This window comes from Ochotona princeps, chromosome 9 (assembly GCF_030435755.1).
Source record: "Ochotona princeps isolate mOchPri1 chromosome 9, mOchPri1.hap1, whole genome shotgun sequence".
NCBI classification, from domain to species: domain Eukaryota; kingdom Metazoa; phylum Chordata; class Mammalia; order Lagomorpha; family Ochotonidae; genus Ochotona; species Ochotona princeps.
This window is the reverse complement of record NC_080840.1, coordinates 79,169,563-79,195,600: the sequence shown is the minus strand read 5'-3', so window position 1 is coordinate 79,195,600 and position 26,038 is coordinate 79,169,563. Positions and strand designations below refer to the sequence as shown.

Below are 26,038 nucleotides of genomic sequence, written 5' to 3'. Positions count from 1 at the left end.
TGACCATATGCTAATCAAGGATGTTAAGTCCCTAGATGTAGTGGAAATCTGTTCTTTCCCTCTTTAGTTAATCTTTAGGTCCCTCCTTCTGTGATACACTTCTTCCCTTAAATGATTCAAGAGTAAGTTGTAGAATCAGGATTGTAATAGGAATGTGTTACTGATTCACATGTACCATCTATTGAGAACTTCTTGACCACAGGATTAGGGCGACTGATATTCTGCCACAAGGTGAAACAATTGGCAGAACTATCCTTAGGAATGCCTCCTTTGGACTGAGAGAGACCTGGGAGGGAAAAAGTGGGTTCCCCCTTCTTGGGTCTCTACTCCTGCGGGAGGGCATGAAAACTAGGACGGGGACTGGGGTGGCTAGACAGAGAGGCACTCAACAACAACCGTGAGGGCTGGATGGTTCAGTTGGTTAGATGGAACTAAGCTTTAATACCCATTGACAAGTACAAGAGCCAAATGGGATGGGGGACAGACTGGTCTACTTCTTCACATATTGGCAAACCAGGGTAGGGAGCGGGCCTGGTGGGGGTTGTTGTGGGTCGCCCTGACTAGGTTGCAGCACCCACTGGTAGATGTAAGGGCCAAGTATGTGCTGGGCTGAACCAGACTGGACTGCAACACCCATTGGTTCCAGTGCAACTCGAGACTGAAAACCAACCCAGCAATTGAAACCACCAGCTGATCGGGGTGATGGACTGTGCTGGGCCCTGTGCTTGCTAGAACATACAAGAATCTGGTCTGGGAATACCTCAAAGTTTCTTTGGAGATCTCCCCAATCAAACTGCTGGACTCAGAACTCTAACCAAGAAAAGACAGAAGACAGAACAGGTCAATTACTCATCTCAGCTATATGTTGGCAGCAAAATATGGGGCAAATGGAGACTTTATGATGGACCATATCAATCAGTGGACAACCTCATCGAGCAAAACTGGCAGCGATTCATAACTGGAGAACTATTAAAACCACTTGAGCAAATATCTCAGAACATACCCCACATCCGGGACTTGGGGTGGGCAGGATACCGGGTGGGGTTTCTCCCTCAATATCCCCCTTTACCTCAGATACATGATGGAAACAATATGGACATAATAGTATTACCCACTTCCCTATACCCCCTGAACCTTTTTTTGAACCGTAATTAACTATGTAAAGATTGTCAACAGCAATACAATGAAATAAATTTAAAAAAAAGGAATGCCCCTTTTGACCAGGTGTGAAAAGTGGGTGTCAGAATTTGTGAAGGCTTCTGTATAAAAAAAGAGGACACTTTTCAAAATTTTCTATTATGATTCTGGAACTGTAGTGGTCCATTTATTTTCTATGCCTACTCCAAGCACCCTTCTCAAGTTCTGAACTTCACTTGAGCTGGACTCTGGCAACGGGCAGAGAGCTGGATGTTAAGTGGGACTTCCAGGGCACAAACCATTGTCCATATATGATCCCAGTGCATGCAAGGCAAGGGCCAGCCACTAGGCTACCATGCCATGCCCTCAGGTTTGATCTTTACCAATGACTTTTGAGGGTCTTTCGATGACCCACTGCACATTTCATACATGATTTGAAAAAAAGCAAGTATCTTCAACTTTGTCACTCATGTGGCTGCCCACCTCTGAGAGCTGAACAGCCATAGAATATCCGGTGCAGATTTGAAGTTGTGTAGTAGCAGCTATTTCCTTGCTGGTTGAGAGACAACCAATACAATGGGAAGTGTCTTACTCACAGGTTCCTGTCCAGACAAGGAATGCCTAGTGCACACTTAGAAATCTAAGACATTTCTGAAAAATTTTGCTGTCTCCATTCAAAAGGCACACTATCTCCTGGCTCTCTCCCAAGAAATGCTTTTTGATTCCCTCTGTGTTCTACATTCACCTGGTCACTTTGCAAATAAACCTTCTGTCTGCAAATGAAAAAAAAAAAGTAGAAAGAAAGAATGAAATCCTATTTCTCAAGTCTCATTTTTATACAATTTCCCTTTCATATTGTGCTGCAATTATGGCCAGAGCTAATGCTAAGCATCTTTGTGGCAATGCAGCTCTCTTTTCAGTTATTATGTAATTTTTCTAATTAAAACTTGCCTGGAGATTATTTCTTGACCTTTCTGATTAGATCCAAGCAGCTCATTCTTTCCATGGGGATCTGAAATGAGGAACAGAGTAACCATATCTATGAATCACATCTAAATGTTTCTTTTCAAATGTTCCAGTGAAGCCAATGAGATTTGTTGCCAATCTAGATACAGCACATTTTAATATTAGTGAAATGTGGACATTTATGAGCATTTTTAAATAGGCATTATATCTCATCTATTAAGGTCTTAACATATTATCCATTTTTCTAAATAAAAATTTCAATTATGTGAGATTGCGTATTTAACTTAAAGCAGGATGTGTCAGAAAATACAGTATAAAAATTCAAAATAAGGTTTGGGGTATCTTACATCCTATCTCAGCACTAGCTTGTCTTTTTCTGGCTACTCTGCTTCAGATATAACCCCCTAAAAATATATCTTGAGAGGTGGCAGATGTGATTCAAGTGTTTGGGATCATGAAAAGACCCATATATACTTCTAGATTTTTGGTGACAGGCTGGCAAATTGCTAGAATAAACCTATACATGGAGACTATAGAATGCCTGTGTCTCACCAGCTGTCCTTCTGAAAGAAACTCAAAGTAAAAATCAAATATAATTCCAGGCAACATTCACTGAGCTATGTATCAATTCCCCTGCCAATTATGTGCTGACCTACCTAGAAATTTCTGCCTGACAGATTTCTTCACTGTCCATGGTGCTGATTCTTGCTCCAACTTGAGAATCACATCAGGCTTTGTCATGGAGTACCCTGTGAATGGAGAATGATGCAGATTTTACGAAATCACCATTAGTCCTACCAACTACTACACTTTATAAACCCTTCTTTCATTAGCAAACTATACAGACGTGTTCTTTAAGGCATGACAGAACTTCACTCACCCAAGGACAGCAGATTGTTATAGGTCTCAAGCATCACCTCCCTGTACAGGGCCCGCTGAGTATTATTCATTGTCTGCCATTCTTCCTGGGTAAAGTCCACAGCCACATCTTCAAATGACACCAACACCTGTAACAGCACATGTCTCCTCAGTTCTGGATCATTAAATAGAAACACTGACAGTACATTCTCTGTATATTAAATTGCAACTTCTATAAATGTAGTTTAATTTACAATTCATGCAGCATCACAGAGTAATAGTTAAATGAAAACATCTTGTGCTGTGTTACTTTTGCAATTCCAATATTATAACAGAATATTCCTTATTCTATTAAAGGTTGTTTTCTCTAAAGATTCTCATTCTAATGAACTGTTGAAGGCATTGCTAGAATACCTAAGTGGAAGATATCACTCTGTTATTGCCACTCTGATTTTCAACTAAATTAACATAAATAATCATACTGACACTGAGCCAAAATATTAACTCAGCAGCTATAATACTAAGCTGAGTTTAATTCTTCTCTGTGTGTACAATTGGCATCTTCTATGAATGCAGCTAAATTTACAACCGATATGGCAAGATAAGGTAAAAACAAAACGTTTTGTCCTGCATTATGTTTGCAATTCTGAAGCTACAATTCCATTATTATTCTGTATCAGATTGCTTTCTGTCATGAGCATAAAATGAGTTCATTGTGCAATCTTTAGATACACATGAGCTAAATAACATGCTAGATTAGATAATTAAGATATATGCTTAATATTGCACAAGATAATGAGAAGATTTTTGAGTAGCTTACTAATGATATCCTCATACTGAGATACTTAAAAATATTATAAAGCAATAATAAAATTCAATTTTCTTATTTTAAAGTGAAATAATGAAATACTGAAAATATCTTTAAGCTGTACTTGCATGAGTAAATATTTCCTACAGCTTATATTGGATATAAATATAACTAATATATGATCATATATATCAATAATTCATATCATATATGTACATACATAAAAGTCAAAAAAATTATGAAATACATATGCATGTAATTCCAGTGTATAAATATATAAAACAATATATATTTTTCACTTTTAGGTATGCACATATCAAAACTCTCTACTTTGTTTTTGATTTATTTTTTATGGAATAACATAATTAAATGGAAGTTTTAATTTCTATATAGTAAACTACAGCTTAGGAGGGAAACAACTGATAGTCTCTTAAACAACTATCTTCTTCTGACAATTAGTTGGTATCAGCCAGTCATAGCCTTCCAGCTGAACAGAAAATATACATATAACACCAATGCCATGCTGTAACAAACCGAATCCTTTTTTTTTTTTTTTTAATGGTTTGGAAGCTCTATAGCATTAAGCAGTTATCAGGGTTTTTCTTTTATTCCAGTTATTTATTTACAACTTTTAACATAAAAACAGAGCTAATGTAACTGATATATATCATTTTAACAGCATGATACTTTTTTTCAATCTTCCCTTTTTCCTTTTTCCCTGTTATTTTATTTATGTGATCACAGTTTCCTTATTTTTTTCTTAACTCATCAATTTTTTATTCAGAGGAAATTTAAGCTTTTTTTTTTTTTTTTAATTACATTGCATTATGTGACACAGTTTGCTAGGCTCTGGGATTCCCCCAGCACCTTCCGGTAAAAACCCCTACCTTGGTTAGGGTTTTTAACATAAAGTGGTGTTGGATTTTGTCAAAGGCTTTCTCTGCATCTAGTGAAACTATGATATGATTTTTGTTCTTCAGTTTTTGAATGTGGTGTATCACATTTCTGGATTTCCATATGTTGAACCATCCCTGCGTTCCCGGGATGAATCCTACTTGATCTGGATGCATGATCTATCTGATGCTTTTTTGAATTCTATTGGCTAGGATTTTGTTGAGAATCTTAGCATCAATGTTCATCAGGAGATGGGTTTGTAGTTTTCCTTCTCTGTTAATTCTCTATCCAGTTTTGGGAATAAAGTGATGTTGGCTTCATAGAATGAGTTTGGAAGGATTGCTTCCTTTTGTATTATTTTGAAGAGCTTGTAGAGGATTGGAGTTAGCTCTGTTTGGAATGTTTTGTAGAATTCTGCGGTGAAGCCATCTGGGCCTGGGCTTTTCTTTGTTGGGAGATCTTTAATCACTGACTCTATCTCTGTTTTGGTTATGGGTTTGTTCAGGTCTTCTGTTGCCTCTGAGGTAAGCCTTGGTAAGTGGTGGAAGTCTAGGTACCTTTCCATTTCCTGGTGGTTTTCTGATTTATTGGAGTACAGTTCCTTGTAGTAATTTCTAATTATTTGCTTAGTTTTTGCAGTGTCTGTTGTTATGTTGCCTATTTCATCTTTGATGTTGCTAATTCTCGCTTTCTCTTCTTTTTTTCTTTGTCAGTCAGGCCAGTGGGGTGTCTATTTTATTTATTTTCTCAACAAACCAGCTTTTTGATTCGCTGGTTTTGTATATATTTTTTAATTTCTATTTGGTTTATCTCCTCCTTTGTTTTAATAATTTATTGTTTCCTACTGTTTGTGGGGTCATTTTGCTGCTGTTTTTCCATTTCCTGGAGGTGTGTGCTTAATTCCAGTATTTGGTGCCTTTCTTGGGCCTTGACATGAGCACCAATTGCAATGAGCTTATCACATAACACTGCTTTACTGGTGTCCCACAAGTTTTGGAATGTTGTATCTGGGTTTTCATTGGTTTCCATAAATTTTTTTATCTCATCTTTAATTTCTTCTCAAACCCATTCTTTGTTTAATAGCATATTGCCTTACCTCAAATAGTTTATATATTTCCTGGGACATTTTGAATTGTTGATTTCCAATTTCATTCCATGGTGGTCTGAGAAGGTGCATGGTATTATTCCAGTTTTTTTGAAGTTAGTTATACTTGCTTTGTTTCCTATCATGTGGTCTATCCTGGAGAAGGTTCCATGCACTGCTGAAAAAAAAAATGTATAACCTGTGGCCTAGGAATGAAAGGTTCTATAAATGTCTACTAAACCCAGTTGTTCCATTGTTTGTATGAGCTCTATAGTTTCTCTGTTGAGCTTTTGTCTTGTTGATCTGTCTACTGGTGTTAATGGGGTGTTCACATATCACATGATTATTGTATGTTCATCTGTATCTTCCTAGAAGTCTATAAGCAATTGCTTCACGTAGCTGGGTGCATCTGAATTTGGGGCATACATATTAAGGATGGTAATCACTTACTGATGGATCATGCCTTTAAACAATATCAAATGCACTTCTGTGTCCTTTTTAATGTTTGTCACATTGAAGTTTGCATTATCTGAAATCAGGACCACTACACCAGCCTTTTTTCCTTGTCCACTGGTGTGAAATATCTTTTTCTATCCCTTCAGTTTCAGTTTCTTAGCATATTTTCTGGTTAGATGTGTCTCTTGTAGGCAACAGACAATTGGGTCCTGTTTGTTGATCCAATCTGTTAATCTATGTCTTTTGACTGATGACTTTAGGCCATTTATGTTAAGAGTTGATACTGAGAGACTGCGATTTCGTACTGCCATGTGTGTGTGGTTTTGTGGGTGTTGGTATCTGATTTTCTTGCCTTGCGTGGATTTCAGTGGGGTGGTCTTCCCGTGTAACGCATTTATGAGGAGATTTTTGTAGAACTAGTTTTGTGCTGGCATATTCTTCCAGTTTCTCGTTGCTATGGAAGTATCTAATTTCATTCTCAAATATAAATGAGATTTTTGCTGGGTACATTATTGTTGGTTGACAATTGTTCTGTTTCAGGATTTGAAAGACTTTATTCCATTCTCTCTTTGCTTGGAGCGTTTGATATGAGAAGTTAGCAGTGATCCTGATTGGCCTGCCCCTAAATGTAAGCTTGTCTATGCTTCGTGCTGGTCTCAGAATTCTTTCTTTGTATTCGTTGGAGGGAAGCTTGAGTACCACATGTCTGGGTGAGGATCTCTTTGGGTCAAATCTGTTGGAGGTTCTCTGACCTTCCTGAATTTGGGCTGAGTTCCTGTTCCAAGTGTTTTGGAAGTAATCTTGTATAATTTCATCCTGCACTGCTACATACCTATCTCTTACCACTCCTTCTGGAAGGCCTATAATTCTGATATTCGACTTCTTGATGTTGTTGTTCATTTCCTGTATGGCCTTATTGGCCTTGTTCAAATGTTTCTCCAGCTGACTGATGCTCTGCCTATTTTCATTCTGGAAATCTTCCAATTTGGAGATTCTGTCTTCTGCTGCATTAATTCTGTTGGATAGGCTCTCCACTCTGTGCTACAGGTCAAGGATCTCATTTTTTGACTAGTTTTGTTTCTGTGTTCATGTGGTTTTGAACTCCTTAAGCTCCTCCCATCAGTTTTCATTGTCTCTGAAGAGTTTTGTAATAATTTTTCTGAATTCCTTGTCTGATAGGCTGTCAATTTCTTCATCTGTCATCTCTGTGATTGACCAGGCCTTTTGGTGACTTTTTGGGGTGACACTGGCTTTTTCCTCTGACTCATTTCTTTTCCTGTTACACCGACCCATATCTATGTGATCTGATATTGCTGGCTTCTAATTCCTGACCTCTGCTGTCACCTAGTGCTGACCTAGATTTTTTCTGCCTTCTTTGTGGTGCCCGGGTTCCCCTCTCCCTACTTCTTCAGTCTGCGGTATTGTGGGCTCTTTAAAACAGGGCGATATTTACAGTAGCTATTGGATCTCCCTTCTGTGGGGTTCTCATGGCCCTGGAATTTGTTCTACCCAGTGCTGGGGAGTGCCAGGTCCCAGGTTAGCCCAGGTTCTTTGTTTCAGTGCCTAGTCACCCTCTCCAGTCCATCTGCCCTGATCCAAGCCTGCCATGAATTGCTTAGTTCAGGCACCCTTCACCACGTTTTGTTCTTAAGATCCGCCTACCCCTCACCTCCTGCTAAGGGTGGACAATAACTTGTGTTAGCAGCTCTCGAGGTTCACTCCCTGAATTTTGCTCACCAGATTTTGCTCGAGTCTGCATCCTGGGGCACCTTCCTTGTCCTTCTCAGGTTGTTGATCCTGGTCATTCTTGTCTGTTTTACTGCTGTGTGCCACCTTTCTCAGTCCTGGCGGCACTGGGGGATTTCTCACAGTGTTCCCCACTGTTCTTTTCCCCTCAGGCTCACTTCAGACTGCTCCTGTCCCTAACTTTTAGGACCCTCGGTCACATCAGTCTAACTCCGTTGGCCATCTTGACTCCCCTCCCCTGTTATTCTCTTAAACAATTGAAATAACATGTTTTAAATTCACATTGTACTCAAGATCTTAACTTTTCATTAAGTGATTAAAACAATAGTAAGATGACCAATTTAATAGGTAAGTAGTATAAATATAATGAAATAAAAAATGTTTCAATCATACAATTTACAGGCACAGATCATTAAAACTAGGGTAGAATATCATCATTCACTATTTTAAAAAGATATAAATCAAAAGTGACAAATCATGTTTGCAGCAATACTGATATATACCACTGCTCCCCCCTTTTTGTTGTTCTTGTGATTTTTTTTTTTTTGCTACTCTACATAACAATTTCATGTTTGTAATATCTGTGTTTAGAATATCTCACTCAACATTTTGGCCTCTAGTTACACTCATTTTGGTATAATACACAGAATTTTGTTTCCACAACTGAATAACAGCTTGTTGTATACAGATACTAAATTTTCCTTATTCAATTATCTGATGATGGACACCTCAATTCATTCAATATCTTGTGTGTTATAAATAGTGCTGTTATAAAAAAGATGGTATGTCTTTTACACAATGTGTTCATAACTTTCAGAAAATACAACTAGTAGTGAGATTACTCAGACTTACAGCAATCGCATTTAAATTTAATCCTTTTAGTTTTATGAAAGCTTTTTAAAATTTTAATCTTTTTAAAAAAGAATTTTTTTGTTTTTATTGCAAAGTCAGATACAGAGACAAAGAGCTACAGAGAGGAAGTTATTCCATCCGATGATTCACTGCCCAAGTGGTCTCAATGGCTGGTGCTGTGCCAATCTGAAGACAGGAGTCAGGCGCTCTTAAGGGTCACGCATGCAGGTGCAAGGTCCCAAGGCTATGTGCTATCCTCGACAATTTTCCCAGACCACGGGAAGATAGCTGGATGGGAAGCAGGGCTTCTGGGATTAGAACCAGTGTATATATGGGATCTCAGCGCATTCAAGGCAAGGAGTTTAGCTGCTAGGCTACCATGCTGGAACCAGCAATCATATTTCTAAACATATAAGAAATTTTACACTATTTTTCACATGCTGACTTAATCTATAACTCTATCAACATTGTATAAATATTCTCATTTTTTACTTCCTCACCAATTTTTGTTACCCTTTCTTCCAAATAATAATAGCCATTCTGACAGGGTTGAGATATCTCATTGTGGTTTTGATTTACATTTACCAAATGACTACATTTTGAGAACTACCTACTGATGTCCTTTGATTATTTCTTTACCCAACAGAGAGTGTTTATGCTGTTAAGGTCACATGGAGCTTGAAAGAGAAAAGTTGCCAATTTGAACAACACATGGAACTTCCTGAGTCCTGATATTCGACAAATTATTAAGAGTGATACAGAGGGCCCAGCGTGGTGGCCTAGCAGCTAAAGTTCTTGCCTTGATAGCACCAGGATGCCATAAAGCAACCAGTTTTAATCAACACAGCTCCACTTCCCTTCCAGCTCCCTGCTTGGGGCCTGAGAAAGCAGTCAAAGATGGCCCAAAGCTTGGGCAACCTGAACCCACGTGGGAGACCTGGAGGAATCTGCTGGTTCCTGGCTCTGGATCAGCACAGTTCCACCTGTTGCTGTCACTTGGGGAATGACTCATCAGATCGAAGATGTTCCTCACTGTCTCTTCTCCTCTCTGTATATCTGACTTTGCAATAAAAATAAAAATAAATCTTAAAAACAAAGAGTGACAGAGAGACCCTAATAATCCAAAAAGCTTATAATACAAGTACAATCTCTCTAGAAATAAAAAACAACAAAATAATAATATTTCTTAATGAAACATGGCTTTTACTTAGATTTGGGATTTTTTGTTTCCCTGTTTTAGAATCATTTATTTATTTGAAAACCAGATAAAGAAATTGAAAAGGGGGCCTGGCACAATAGCCTAGGGGTGAAAGCCCTCACATTGCATGCACTGGGATGACATAGAGGTGCCAGTGTGTGTTCTGGCTAATCCGCTTCCTACCCAGCACCCTGTCTGTGGTGTGGGAATGAGGTAAAGGACAGCCAAAAGCCTTGGGACCCTGAACTCGTGTGCTAGTTCAAGAAGAAACTCCAGGCTTCTAATCAACCCAGCTCCTTCCATTGCAACTCTTTCAGAGTGAGAGTAGATGGAGAATCTTTGTACCCCCTTCTTCCTGTATATTTGCCTCTCAAAAAATATATATACATATATGTGAATTTTCTATGTTTATTGTGGATGATGTTTACATATGTGATCAGGGTGGGAAGGTTCAAGGGTTAGGGAAATGTTGGTGTGATCATTGTTTCCAAGTTTTCTATTTCTTTTTCCTATGGAACTGGTTCATATCCTGGTTGTTCATTTCCCATCTAGCTCCCTGCTTGTGGCCTCAGAAAGCATTAGACAAGAAGGCCCAAAGCCATGGGACCCTGCACCTGAGTGGGAATCCTGGAAGAAGTTCCTGGCTTTAGATTTGCTCAGCTCTGGCAGCTCTGATCATTGCAGCCACTTTGGGATTATACAGGTGAATGGAAGATCTGTCTCTCCTTCTTCGCGTAAATTGGAGTTTCCAATTAATATAAATGAGAAAACACATTTAGCAAATAGTACTTTAACAATGGCATTATTGGTTTATCTGTAGTCATCAAGATTTCACTCCTGTTTACATATTAGAGCACATTCAGTGTGGGCTGGGTTTAAGAATTGTTAGACCATAGACATAGTTGCGACACTAAAAATGTTATTAAGCTCAATGCATGGTAGAGTTACAGGACAATCTTCATTTAATTTGTGCATTAGTCACAAATTAAATAAGCATGCATTACAGTATAAGTATGACTGTCAACTCAAATGCTACCTGGTGGGCATGACTAACAGCCTACCTGCCTATGACCTGAGGCATATCTTAGAATCATGTTTGCAGTACTTGACCTGTGACTTGATTGGAGGTTCTAAAGGGACAGACATGCCTTCTAGTCAATTACAATGTCATTGTTGTGTTGTGTGAGAGGGATGTCCAGGACTGCCCTTTTGCTATCTTTCTTCCTGGTGAGTTGTGCTCACTTTGAAATAAATGGACATGCTCCCTCAGACTATCCCTGGTGGTTCTTGCAGCCCAAGAACCCTAACACCACATCCCAAAACTCAAAAGCAATAAAAACAGATACCAAAATGGATAAAGAACTAAAAAATATTTCTACAAAGAAGATCATCAAAAGGCTAATTAATTCACACAAAAAAGATTTTCAGCATGATTAATCATTAAATGAATGAAAATGGCAACCACAATGATATACCACTTTCTATCCATTGCAATGTCCTTCATTAAAACAATCCAGGCAAGGATGGCTCAAGCTGCCTTCAAGCAGCCAGGCCCTGTTCTGTCCTATCAACCAGACGAAAGTGGCCATTGGGGCTAGGGTTCTGTTTGTGTACACACGAAGGCCAGGTTGGTTCAAGCTGCCTTTAAGCAACCAGACCATGCTGTGCCACTCACTTCAGCCAAAGTTGGCCAGTGTGGCCCAGGATCCAGTTTGGCACTTAGCCCAGGCCAGAATGGCTTAAGCTGCCTTTAAGTAACCAGGCTGGGCTTTACCTTTCCAACCACTAGCCAAGAGGTGACAGTGGGTAAAAGGTTACGTTTATGCTCTCATCACTGGCCAGGATGTCTACAGCTGCATTCAAGCAGCAGGGCTGGGCTGCTTGATTCCAGGAGCAGGAATTGTGGATTGCTCAGCAGAAGGGGTAAGGGGAATGTGTTGGAAGCAGGACCATTGAAGGAGTATGTTGCAGCTGAGGAATGACTTCTGAAGGACTTTTACTGACAAAAGCCACTTTGTTTCCAGGTAAATGAGGGGGTTAACACCTAGGTTTGGAAGCTATAACTGAGGAAATTTTTGGATTAGACGAGTACACATGCCCACATGGGAGACCTGAACTGGGATTGTTAACATGGACTACCACCACCCACCAGTGCACACTTCAGGTAGGGCTAGGGGCCTGTCTGGCAGGGAAAGATTACAGCACTGCCAATGAGTTTCATAGAAGGGGCAGATAATGTTAAGCTGGGCCATGATACCAACAGGCAGGCATAAGAACTAGGTCTGGGGGTAGATGCTGTGGGGAATATGAGGACTCAACCTGTGGAACTGCAATTTCTGAAGGCTGGCTCAAGAGCTGAGCTGCACATGACCATGGAACCCTCTGACACTCATGAATACTGGGATTGGGAATAGGACACACTGGTCCAGGCTGCAGTACAGAGCAGTCTGCTGCTTAAAACAACAAGCAAAGGAACCAAGGCAGGGGCAGACCTAGTATGGATTATAGGGTGTCAATTTGATTAGGATGCAGTTCCCAACTGGTATACATGAGAACTGAATGTGGGATGGGCACAGTTGAGCTCCACCACAGCATCCACTGGTTTGCATAAGAGATGGGACTGGAGATAAAACTTATCCCACAACTGCAACCACCAGTGTGTGCATAGGCTGATGTGGGTGACAAACTGAGCTGACCCCATACTGGCAAGTACAAACACAAGTCTATGATCAGCTCAGATAGTTTCTTCAGGGATACTGACCACTGATCCAATGGACACAGAACTCCACAAATTTAGACAAATGTGGAAACTGTGCTTTAACTTTGGAGTTCATGTATCAGAGCTGGGCCTCCTAATTTGCTGCTCAGATGCACACAGGGGATATGGTAGTCTGTTTGAGCTTGCACATGAAGGAGGGTAGAAAAGATTGAACAACTAGGGCCCGGCGGCATGGCCTAGCAGCTAAAGTCCTCGCCTTCAACGCCCCGGGATCCCATATGGGCGCCGGTTCTAATCCTGGCAGCTCCACTTCCCATCCAGCTCCCTGCTTGTGGCCTGGGAAAGCAGTCGAGGACGGCCCAATGCTTTGGGACCCTGCACCCACATGGGAGACCCGGAGGAGCTTCCTGGTTCCCAGCATTGGATTGGCGTGCACCGGCCCATTGCAGCTCACTTGGGGAGTGAATCATCGGATGGAAGATCTTCCTCTCTGTCTCTCCTCCTCTCTGTATATCTGACTTTGTAATAAAAATAATAAAATCTTTCAAAAAAAAAAAGATTGGACAACTACCCCAGGCAAGCATTGACACTAAAGATCTGGCTGAATGGAAACTAGTTGGAATGTCAACCAATGGACTTTGGAAGGATTTCTTATGGAAACCACTTGAACAGAACCCTCAGAGCATGCTCCACATCAGGAACCCTGGAAAATAAGATGGCCATTCCACAACCCACGGTTCTATTGTGGGATTCTGGGAGTGGCTTTTCTCCTTCTCTCCTCCATCCCCCAGACACAAAAAGAAGAACATTTGGAAACAATGGTCTCATCCACTTTGCCCTAATTCTCAATCATTCCTAGCTTAATCAGTATCCACATGTGCATGCATGCTCCCTTCTCAACTGTGTAAACATCATCAACATAAAATTTTAAAAAATAACCATAAGAAATGAATTACTGCAATTCAAGGCACATCTTCTGTAGCCTCCTTTTTTTTTTTTTAAGATTTTATTGTTGTTGGAAAGCTGGATATACAGCGAGGAGGAGAGACAGAGAGGAAGATCTTCCATCCGATGTTTCACTCCCCAAGTGAGCCGCAACGGGCTGGTGCACGCCAATCCAATGCTGGGAACCAGGAACCTCTTCCAGGTCTCCCACGTGGGTGCAGGGTCCCAATGCAATGGGCCGTCCTCGACTGCTTTCCCAGGCCACAAGCAGGGAGCTGAATGGGAAGTGGAGCTGCCAGGATTAGAAATGGCGCCCATATGGGATCCCGGGGCTTTCAACGCGAGGACTTTAGCTGCTAGGCCATGCCGCCGGGCCCTGTAGCATATTTTTATGGCAACCGAAGTGCACTCTTATTTGTAACTATACTTCCTATTGCCAATGAGAAAGAACCAACCATCATCAGAGAAATATAGAAATCAAACTTTTTCTCTTTACATGGCCAACACCTGAACAATAACAACTAAAATGTCCAATAGCATCCTAAGCACTGATCTCCAACTCTCAGAAAAATAAGAAGCCAAGTCTGGGTGTAGAAAAAGGAGAATTTCAAAATCCACATGTATGAAGAAATGAATAAAAACTGTATTTTGCAATACTGAAGAAAAAGGAAACATTCCTTTTTCTTAAAAGGAAAACAAAATCAATAAACCTTTTACTAGATTAATCAAAAAATAGGCTCAAGTATATAACATCAAAAAGAAGACGGACATATTAAAATTGGTATCACAGTAGTAGTGTGGATCAGGGCTGTCTGGACAAAGTGCGTTCTGTCACTATTTGTGAGATGAAAGTCAAAGCTGCTGCATTTTTTCTTCTTCTTTTTTATAAACATTACTTTTATTGGAAAGCATCATATATATATATATATATATATATGGAGGAGAGACAGAGAGGGTGATCAACCATCTGCTGATTCAGTCCCAAAGTGGCCACAATGGCTGGAGCTGAGCAGATTTGAAGCCAGGAAGCCAGAGCTTCTTCAGGGTCTCCCACACAGGTGTAAGGCCCCATTTGTTTGGGCTGTCCTGAACTGCTTTCCCATGCCACAATCAGGGAGCTGGATGAGAAGTGGGGCCACAGGGATTTGAACCAGCACCAAAACAGAATCACAACATGTGCAAGGCTTGGACTTTACCCACTAGATTATCATGCCAGGCCTAGCTGCTTTATTTCTGATCTAGCTCCCTTCTAGTGCCAGTGTGAATGCAGAGGATGTCCCAAGTGCTTGATTCCCTGTACTGATCTGGGAGAACTGGGAAGAAGCTTCAATCTGGTCCTGCTTTAACCACCATGGTCACTTGGAGAGGGATAAAACTAACTCTCCCTCTTTCTCTATGGTTCTGCCTTACATATCAATAAAATAATTTTTAGACTTTTTTTATATTTTTATCGCAAAGTCAGATATACAGAGAGGAGAAGAGACAGTGAGGAAGATGTTCCACCCAGTGATTCATTCCCAAAGTGACAGCAGTGGCCAGACCTGCGTTGATCTGGAGCCAGGAACCAGGAAATTCCTCTAGGTCTCCCACACGGGTGCAAGTTTCCTAAGCTTTGGGCCATCCTCGGCTGCTTTCTCAGGCCACAAGCAGGGAGCTGGATGGAACGAGAGGCCAACAAGATTAGAACGGGTGCCCATACGGGATCCCAGCGTGTTCAAGGTGAGGACTTTAGCTGCTAGGCCACTGCACCAGCTCTGATGAAATAAGTCTTTATTAGAAAAAAAAAGGGATGTGCAATGAAGCACTAGGGACTGTCAACAGTAGTTATAAACAAATAAATAGAAAAAAATGCTTAATTTCTGGATACTTAACATTAGGCTACAAACTGAATGAGAAGGACATCAAAACACTTGACACTACTAACAGGCAGTTAACAGTGAATCAGGAATAAATCTCTTCAAACAAAAGGTCAACACTAGGTGTCTTCACTGCTAGATTCTACCAAATTAACACCAAATTTTCTAGAATTACGGTAAAACTCTAAAATGAAAAAAAAAATTCCAAAATTATGCTGAGCCTAACAATATTTGGATTCCTAAAGTAGACTGAATCAGCAGTAGGAAGATCTTCAACTATGTTTGACGGTTTAAAATAGGATTAAAAAAAGATGGAATTGCTCAGTAAAAATGCAATCTCCATTGCTGTACAATTAGTTCTCTGCATATATTTACTTAATGCTTCTTATGAAATAATTGCTCATAGTCCAGAAATCTAGCTTAAAATCATTAAAATAACATAGACCAATACACCTGATATAACAGATGTAAAATTCTTATCATAGAGCCAGGGCGATGGCCATTGTGGCTGACGTCCTCATCTTGCATGCACTGGGATCCCTTGTGGTCCCCAGCAGCCAGCGCTTCCCCACTTGCGGAGGAAACCATGAGACCTAAGATTTTCCTCTAAGTCTCTCCTCCTCCCTATATATCTGATTTTGAAATAAATAAAATCTTTAATAAAAACATTCCTATAACACATGTAAAATCAAAGAAACATCACAACAATAAGTTCACATGAACTAGCCAAGGTGCACCTAACTAGAGAATGTAGAAGATGGACCAACAAACCAAAGATTTCATATAAACAGGATGAAGGACAAGAATCGTTGAAAGCACCTTATAGAAATCACTCAATGAATTTCTACATTTATTTTGTAATAACATATATGTAAGTTGAGGAGCTGTACAAATAAATAAATATATTCAAATATACCTCAGTTGTGGTACACAGAAATAGGCCTCAGTAAAATAATATCTACAGATAACAAACCTATAGCCATCACACAACTGAATGCCAAAAAACCAATTTGGTCTAAGATACGTAACCAAATTAGAATGACTACATGTTATTGTTGTGTAATTTAATATTCACACAAATAAAGACAAGGAAGTAAAAGGCACAGAAATAAAAACATACTAAATTAGTATACTAATAAAGATACTAAATTAGTTTTGATTCTAGATTTCACTTGCTTCCCCTGATGTTATTAATAGTAAAACCTAATGAATTCCAAGAGATTGCATTCAGTCATTAAAAACAACAAACTCTTATTTGTTACAACATAGATGAACATGGATGTAGTGAAATAAAATAAGGCAAATGTAGAAAAAACTAACATGTTATCATATATAAATGTTAAAAAATACCTGCAAGCAGTCTTTGAGTGTTATAACACTCTGCGTATACATGATGATGAACACAAGGGCACTGCCAGTTAAAAGACTGGGTTTGGTTAGCTAGGGAAAATTTTTTTGAAAGATTTTATTATTTTTATTACAAAGTCAGATATACAGAGAGGAGGAGAGACAGAGAGGAAGATCTTCCATCCGATGATTCACTTCCCAAGTGAAGCGCAATGGACCGGTGCACGCCAATCCAAAGCTGGGAACCAGGAACCTCTTCCAGGTCTCCCATGCGGGTGCAGGGTCCCAATGCATTGGGCCGTCCTCGAGTGCTTTCCCAGGCCACAAGCAGGGAGCTGGATGGGAAGTGGAGCTGCCAGGATTAGAACCGGCGCCCATATGGGATCCCGGGGCGTTCAAGGCGAGGACTTTAGCCACTAGGCCATGCCACCGGGCCCTAGCTAGGGAAATTTAAACAAGCTTGTAGAACTCTATCATTCATTTATGAGTTGATTGGCTGTACTGTGAAGTTATCAAGAAGTTTTCACTATGAATTCCATTAATCAGTAGTGAGCACAGTGTGTATTCCTGGAAGATCTTAGTTTTAAAAAGACATTCTGTTAGAAGAAAATTTGAGAAGTATATAGGCAAATGAAGGTATAGTGAGTTAATTGCTTGGGAATAAACTATAGAAAATTTTAAAAATGACTTTCATTTGGAAACTAAAATGATGATGGATTTGGTTTAAATTTTCTGAAGTGTCATTTTATGGTCAGAATGTGAAACTCTAATGTGATAGAGAATTTAAATGCCATTGATGGCATACAAAGTGAACTTTTAAGGTTCCTCTTTCCTGTGTTTCAATAAGTGGAAGGACATTTACCACTGCTTTTTATTTATGTGATTTCACTTTTGAAATTTCACTTAGTCTGAGTAAAAATTAAGGAATAGATTTAACAAGATAACCGATGGCATTCTTTGAAGCATATTGTACACAATCTAATACGCAGTAGTTTTGTCTCTGATAACACTGTCCTTGGAATTAGTTACTGGTGGCAAATCACTGTTGAGGACTTGAAATATCTTCAAATGTGGTTAGCGATATGGATGAACTAAATTTTTCAGTTATCTAATTTTAATTAATTCAAAGCCTATATAAGGCTCAGAACTCTTACATAGACATCCCAGTTATAAAGCCATTTCTTTCTTAATTGAGTACAGAAACTATTTTATTCAAATGAGAACTTTTAAAAAATCAACTAACCTATTTTGTATTTTGTTTTCTTCTTAAGCTTGCTTTCGGAAATACTGCGTCTAAACCTTTTCCTCTGGAAATAGAAGTCTATTTTCAGAGAATGAACAGACAAGCTTGGCTCACTGATCCAATCTGCTTTTCATAGTGTGCTTCGGAAAGTTATCATCACTGTCCTCTTTGTTCTTTCAGATATCTCTTAATATCTCAGTTTGGCCAAAAAAAAAAAAAAAATGCAAGCCTACCCTTAGCTAATCCTTAACACCACACAAGCAGCTCAGTTAAGAAGGCAATGGAATATATTTTGGAGAGTTTTTTAGAATTGCTTTAAGAGAACTGTCATGAGCAGTATTGCCAGTAAGACCAATTCATGTACTTCATTTACTGAAGTAAAATCCCAGCCAACATTTAGCCATTCCAGGAAGTCTATCTGGTATATTGTTGTAGTCCCTGCTTCTTAACCTGAGGCCTGATGTTTCACAGAAATATTTGTAACAAGTGTATATCAATTGTATACTAAATTAGTAAAGAAAAATATAGTATTTAAATATATATCTATAGCTGCAAGCTTATAATTGTGATTGCTAAGGGTTGGTAAGAGTGCAGACCAGGGCTAGGAAGGAGGTAGAAAGGTAGAAAAGAGAGACAGAAGGAACAAGATCCAGTGTTCCATCCCAGTGCGTGGTGACTACAGTTCACAATGATAAGGCAACCGGAACGGAGGACCCTGGGTGCTGTAAATAAATAAATTAATTAATTAATTTAAAAAAATATGGAAAGCCTGGGCACCTGGTTTACTCAGCTGATGCTGTACATATGCTTAAATACAGCACTGCACCCAGTGATAATATTCAAGTACATGTTGATCAAAATTCACTAGATTTTTTAAAAAAATCAGAATCATCGCTTCACACTAAAATGATCTATTTAGAAGATATTAAACACCCCAGCTCTAGGTAGCTGCCTAGTTTGCACTGTACCTAGGTAAGTGTTACACAGGTGGGGGAGAAGTAGCTAAGACCTGGTGGGCATTCCTGGGCCTGGTTAATGCCAAATATGTGTTAACAATACCAGTGTGTCAGCATAGTTGCATATTCTTTTTCTTTCTTTCTTTTTTTTAAGATGTGTGGGAAGGACCTCAGGGCTGTGTTAATCGAGCTGCCAACAGCATGGGGGCTGAGGAGGGTACCTGAGTCAGCTCGGACTCAATACTTGGAGCACTAGCAACAACCATTGATGCCAAGTGCTGAGTGAATTCTGGGATTGTGGGCAGCCAGATCACCAACTGACACCAGGCTTCACATGCTGGCTTCACCCAGAGACAAGCTTTAAAGTCTTGGGGTGTGGAATTATTACCTAAGGACATTCATGGATAAGGCCACTGTACGTGTAGGTAAGAACTGAATCCTGAGGGATTCCCACTGTCAGGGCCAATGCACTTGCAGGAAAATGAGGAGCCTGAGACATGGTGGTTTGGAGGGGAGAGACTAGAAGCACTGTATGGGTCAGACTGACACACCAGCCCATATGGGAGTCCTGAGTAGGGATTCTTAGTAAGGAATATTGCTGACCACCACATGCTAGTCCATGCAAAAGTTAGGGCTGGGGATCTGTCAGAAAAGGCTAGATCCCACTGCCTGACTGAATGTTTTAACAGGGATGGGTCATATTAGGCAGGGCAATGACATTAGCATGTAGGAGAACCAGGTTCAGGAGTAGATTCTGTGGGGGATATGTGGGCCTAAACCTGTGGAAATATAAGTCCCACTGGTTAGATCAAGAGCTGGGAGGGTGATGAGTTGAGCTAGGTGTGATCATAGAAACTGTCAACATTCGCGGGCACAGACTGACTCCAGGTCCCCCTCTTGTATCTCACATGTGGGTGGGACATATGCAAGTACTTATACCACCACCAGATGCTTCTCAGAGGCATTAGTAGGAGGCTGCATTGAAAGGGTGGAGTAGCCAGGAATAGAATCAGGTGCATTGTAATTACATGCATTCACCCCACCATACTGACACACGCTTACACTGTTTTATTCATTTTAATGCTGCTGTCAACTATTGTGAATATATCTCAGACAGGGAAAGTTGCAGTCATCTAGCAGCTTATGTCCTCACATTGAACATGCCAGGATTCCGTATTGGTGCCAGTTCTGATCCCGGCAGCTCCACTTCCCATCCATCTCCCTGCTTGTGGCCTGGAAAAGGAGTCGAGGACGGCCCAAAGCCTTGGAATCCTGCACCCATGTGGTAGTCCCAGAAGAGTATTTGGGCTCCTGGCTTCATTTTGGCAGGCACAGACCATTTCAGTCACTTGGGGAGTGAATCATTGGACGGAAGATCTTCCTCTCTGTCTCTCTTTATCTCTGTATATCTGACTTTGCAATAAAACTAAATAAATCTTTCTTAAAAATAAATAAATAAATCTTTAAATATATATATATAAATATATATAAATATATAAATATCTATAAAAACAGAAATATATATATATAAACATATATATAAACATATATATATATGTAAACATATATATATATATGTAAACATATATATATATGTAAACAGAAATCCTGGAGAGGAAGTTTCAATCAGCTTTGACAGTTCCAATGTTTAGTTATCAAAATTTTACCTCTTTCTCTCACATTTTTTTTTCATTTTAGCTTAAAAACTATCATCATGCTCCTCAAATACCATGTAAAGCCAGCTGAGAAGTAAACAAACAACTTACTGAAGGTGTGTTGGTGTTCTCCCGCCTGGGAAGCATGTAGCAGGCTGCAGGGCTACACCTGCAAGAGAAGGTGGAGACAGGGAGTTATGCATTGGTCTTGATTGTTCCTAGCCTCTTCAGCGGTTCCTACTGTGCTAAGCTACATCAACTTGGAGGCAGACACAGTGGCTGGAAAATAAAGGGCATCAGCTTCCCTGGACAAGAATAGTACCTTACAAGCACCAAGAATGCATCCTTGAAACAGTATCAACAATTTCAAAAATCGGCAGTGATTAAAGCAAGTAATCATTTGCTCAATGCAAATAATTACTATTTATTTAAAACTAATGCTACTGGGACTGGCACTGCAGCCTAGTGACTAAATTCCTCACCTTGCACATACAGGGATCCCATATGGATGCTGGTTTTTATCCTGGCTGCTATATTTCCCACCAAGCACCCTGCTTGTGGTCTATGAAAGCAGTCAAGGACAGAACAATACCTTGTGAGATTGCACCCATATGGGAGACTCTCAAGAAGTTCCTGGCTCCTGGCTTCTGCTTTGGCTCAGTTCCAGCCACTGTGGTGACCTGGGGGAGTGAGGCAGCAGATGGCAGATCTTTCTGTCTTTTCTGCTGTAAATCTGACATTCCAATGAAAATTTTTAACAACTTAAAAAAATCATGATGTTACTGCAAAGCACTAACTTATTTTTTCAACAACTATTGTTCAAATTACAAGATACCACAGAAAAATCATATTGTCACTAAAATGTATGCTTCAGAAAAATAACTGGATGGAATTAAGTACTTCATTATTTCTACATTCAAAGTATTTGTCTATAACTATATGAAAATTGAATATAATATTTTTTCGATAAAGTTTCCTGTAACAGTTCCACATGAAAGTTCCTCAGTCTTCAATGACACTTCCCAGTTCCTAAACCCTCAGCAACACTTGACTTTGCCATTTCATTTGCCTTAGCCCATAGGATATCCATAAATATGACAGCAACATAGTTTGAGGAGTCTTTTTATTTTACCTCATTAAATAGTTACATTATGGCAACAGCGAAAGATAATCATGAGACTCAAATGAGTGAATGTCATGAACCAGGAAGCTGAGTTGCTGTTTGGGATAGATCATATCTGATACCCAAAAGCCTTATTTATGCCTACTGGCTATGTAACACTTCCAATGCAGTATCCCACTACTGTGCCTGGAACACAGTGGGTGGGTTCCAAGGATGCCCTTGGAAACCTAGACGGATTCCTGTTGCTGGACTAAGCATGGCAGGGCCCTGGCATCTGGGGAGTGAATCAATCCACTGATGGAACATCTCTCTTTTATCTTTGCAATTTACCTTTCAAACACACAGAGTACTTATAACAATGATTACAGAAACATACTGTACCTAGAAAAGCATATTTTGAGTTGATTTGTGGATATATCTTGTGAGTAATAAAGAATTACATTTCAAATTCAATTCAGAGAACTTCACAAAGACACTGCTACAATTGACATTTTTCTACATACTTGGGCATTGTACTTCCTTTTTTTCCCCTCTATTTTAGTTTTAGTTTTATGATACAATTCCATGGGCTCTGGGATTTCCCTTATTCCCTGGCACTGCAATTATCTCTGCAGGATGACCAGCAGTGATCTAACACACTACACTACAATGCAAGTACCAAAGGTAAGCCTTTTTGACTCATTCCTACTAAAAATGTTCTCATGTACCTTTGGTGTCTGATCACATTTTTTTGAAATATCCTCCACAGATGATTCACTTCCCAAGTGACTGCAACGGATGGCATGCACTAATACAAATCCAGGAGCCAGGAAATTCTTCCAGATCTCCCACGAGGCAGGGTCCCAAGGCTTTGGGCCGTCCTTGACTGCTTTCTCAGGCCACAAGCAGGGAGTTGGATGGGAAGTGGGGCTGCCAGGATTAGTACTGGTGCATATGGGATTCCAGTATGTTCAAAGTGAGGACTTTAGTCACTAGGCCAGCATGCCAGGCCCTGATTGCATTTTTTTAAATTCATTCATTTTTTAGCCTATTCTTCAAAGATAAGCACATTAATGTTTCCTTTCCACAAAAACTCTGGACCTGAAACAATGACTGTAATTCGTGACCATCCCTTATGGTTACATTTATATTCAAATGCAAAATACCCTATAGAGGAAAAACATGTTTAATGCAGATTGGAGTTTGACCTAGTAAAATGCACCTGAAAATTGTGAAATGATTTAGTGCATTCTTTTACAATGCTAAAAATCACCTAACAACTCACCTCAAAATTTACAAATTAAATTTAGTGTTGTGAAAATCAAGAACCTTCTTGAAGAAAATGATATAGAGGAACTAGATGGGGGCAGGGAATTGGGGAGGGGATAAGGGAATGTAGAACTGTATCAAAATGATAGCAATAATAATAAAATGCAAAAAAATTCATTGTTTTTCAATTATGGCCATCAACATCAATTTTTTTTTTCTGCAAAGCCTTTCCTTTTTGACAATCTACACAGTTAATTAGGGTAAACAGGTTCAAGGGCTATAGGAAAGTGGGTGAGACTATTATTTCTACATTGTTTCCTTCATGTATCTGAGGTAAAGGGGGATTTTAAGGGAGAAGCCCCACCCAGCCTCCTACCCATCCCAGGTCCCGATGTGGGGCATCCTCCGAGGGTCTTGCTCAAGTGGTTTTGATAGTTCAAAGGATTTTTTCAAAACTACTTGTCTGCAAAGTTGCTGTGCCACCCCAGGCCTCTGCCAAGCACAACGCCAACACCACATGCTGCCCCTCAACCTTGCAGCAAAACTCGCAGGAAAACAAGGCTGTTTGTTCTAACTGCTGCAGTCTGTGCTGCTCTGGTGTCAGCAACAAGAAAACTGCCCCAGACCCTTAGGAGGAGCTTCACTGAGGACTGAGCTAGGGGCTGGTGATGCTGTTACACAACTCAAGATAAGCAAGTCAAAATAAAAAAAAAAGAAAAAACGTTAAATAAAGAAAAAAGAAATCCTGCCCAACATGAAGATCGAACAGTCCCTGGGCTCTCCCTCCTCCTCACTGCACAATGGGTTCAACTGGGAGGCCTAGTTTTCAAGGTCAGTGCTGCAGAGTGAGGACCTCAAGGTTCCCCTCCTGGCTCCCGCCCGCCCTGGGGCCTCAGGAGATGCTCTCACACACTCACCCTTCCCAGCTTCTGACGAGTCGGGGGTCCTGCAGAGGCTCCTGGGGGAGGGAGCTCACAGGGCAGCACTGGCTCAGCCACCTGCGCCTCTTCACCAGCACAACCAGCAACGCGGCTATGGCGGCGCCGCACAACAACCTCCTGCCTGCTGCCACAGGGCTTCCTGGGCGCGCACCTGATTGGACATACCTTGACGACGCATTAGGTCACACAATGCACAGCCAATCAGAATCACAAAGGGTAGAGGGGCAGTGAGGTAGGCTTCTGGAGGGAGGGGGAGTGAGGGGCGGGGCTTCACCTCAGGCTGGAAGTGGCCTCCTCTCTTGCAGCTTGAGCCTTCCAACAGCAGGGGCCGCTGTCGCCTCTCACATCAGTCCACCTTCTGGCCCCTCCTTCCCTCTCTACTTGCTGTTTCTCTTTGTTAACCCAAATATAGATGACAAAAGTCTGCAGGTGCATGTCATTGAATGTTCAATAGATTCTGGGACTTTTCTTCTTTATATTGCCCTTTTTTTTCATTAGTTCATTTCATGTTTTAAAATGCAGAACGGAAGAATGTTTGAAAATATAATATACTCTTTAAAACTCTTTTATCCTACTCATGTTTATTTCACAGTCTGTATATTTTTATTTTCATGGTGTTCCATATGTTTCTTATTAGTACATATTAATTTGATTCTCTATATTGATTTCCTGCCCAACACATCTTGCTTGAATCTCTCCTCTGTTTAAATTTGGTTTTCCACAAAAGCACCATTAGTGTTCACTGAGTTTTGCTGCTTAAAACTTGACAATTCGGCTGCCATTTCTTTTCTGTGTTTAATTTCCTGATTACACACCTATAACAATTTGTGAGAAATTAAGAGAGAAAAGGGCTTCTCCAGATTTAATCTAGGGAAAAACTTGCAGTGTTACATGTAGATATACTATATTTATTTCCTGTTGTATGCTGTATATGTATTTATTACTTGGTTTCCATAATGTGTGGCTTTTGCGTTTTGATTTATAACATCCTTTTTGTAAGAATTTAATTTTTTTTTTTTACATTGGAATGTCAGATATAAAGAAAAGAGGAGACAGAGGGGAATACCTTCCTTCTGCTGATTTGCTCTCAAACTGGGCATGATGGCCAGAGCTTGCCTGTCTGAAGCCAGGAGCCCGGAGCTTCTACCCAGTCTCCACATCGATACAGGGTCTCACGGCTTGGACCATCCTCAACAGCTGCCCAGCCACAGAAAGGAAGAAGGATGGGAAGTAGGGCTGCTGGGATTAGAACTGGTGCCCAAATGCAATCCCAGCATGTACAAGGCAAGGACCTAGGCCGCTAGGCTACTACCCCAGGCCCTGTTGTAAACATATTACTCCTAAATATTTCAGAATATCCTCTCATAATCTTGAGAATGATTACAAGTTTTATAAAGGATGATGTTTATATCCCATAATTGTGTTTATATTCCTGAAATTGATTATTTACATGGCATTTCTTAATGACTTCCACTAATTTATTTTGATATTTAGCATTTATTGAAAACACAGATTTACAAAGAGAAGGAGAGACAGAGAGAAAAGGCTTGAATCTGCTGGTTCCCTGCACAAGTGGATACAATAGCCAGAACAGAGTTGATCTGAAGCCAGGGGCCTCATCCAGGTATTCCATGTGTGTGCAGGGTCGCAAGGCTTTGGGCCATCATCTATTGCCTTCAAAGACCACAGCAGGGAGCTGGATGGGAAGGGGAGCAGCTGGGCCATGAATTGCTGCACAGATGGGATCTGAGCAATGCAAGCCGAGGATTTAGCAACTGAGCCATTGGGCTACACCCCTACTTTTTGATAATTTTCTTAATGGATTTACACAATGGCTGGTTTTCAGTATACACAACCAAACTCATTTGAGGCTATAAATGGATCCCCACCTACTGTGCTGGTTTATGTGACATGTTCTATATTTCTTCCTGTGTTTTACAAACTTATACAAGCCTTGTTTGTCTCCTCATGTCTTGAACCCTATATGCCTGTATCTAGGCCTGGAT

General features: G+C 40.2%; 1 protein-coding gene across 1 annotated transcript; it reads right to left on the bottom strand.

Annotated features, from left to right (window-relative positions):
* Positions 1 to 204: 204 nt before the first annotated feature.
* LOC131481124 (zinc finger protein 793-like) lies at positions 205 to 24,398 on the bottom strand. Its single transcript, XM_058668423.1, has 5 exons — positions 24,307 to 24,398; positions 20,832 to 20,889; positions 2,984 to 3,110; positions 2,760 to 2,852; positions 205 to 221 (listed from the first exon to the last, which is right to left on the bottom strand). Exons 2-5 carry the CDS (start codon positions 20,865 to 20,867, stop codon positions 205 to 207), a joined length of 273 nt encoding a protein of 90 aa, XP_058524406.1. The 5' UTR covers positions 20,868 to 20,889; positions 24,307 to 24,398.
* Between the last annotated feature and the right edge of the window lie 1,640 nt (positions 24,399 to 26,038).

What these genes read in the sequence shown, in the direction of transcription:
- LOC131481124 (XM_058668423.1), bottom strand. Translation starts at nt 20,867, where the DNA reads ATGCTTCCCAGGCGGGAGAACACCAACACACCTTCA. An exon ending in AGAACACCAACACACCTTCA is followed by an intron (nt 3,111 to 20,831) that starts GTAAGTTGTTTG and finishes GTGCTGTTACAG; the next exon opens with GTGTTGGTGTCATTTGAAGA. An exon ending in TAACAATCTGCTGTCCTTGG is followed by an intron (nt 2,853 to 2,983) that starts GTGAGTGAAGTT and finishes CTCCATTCACAG; the next exon opens with GGTACTCCATGACAAAGCCT.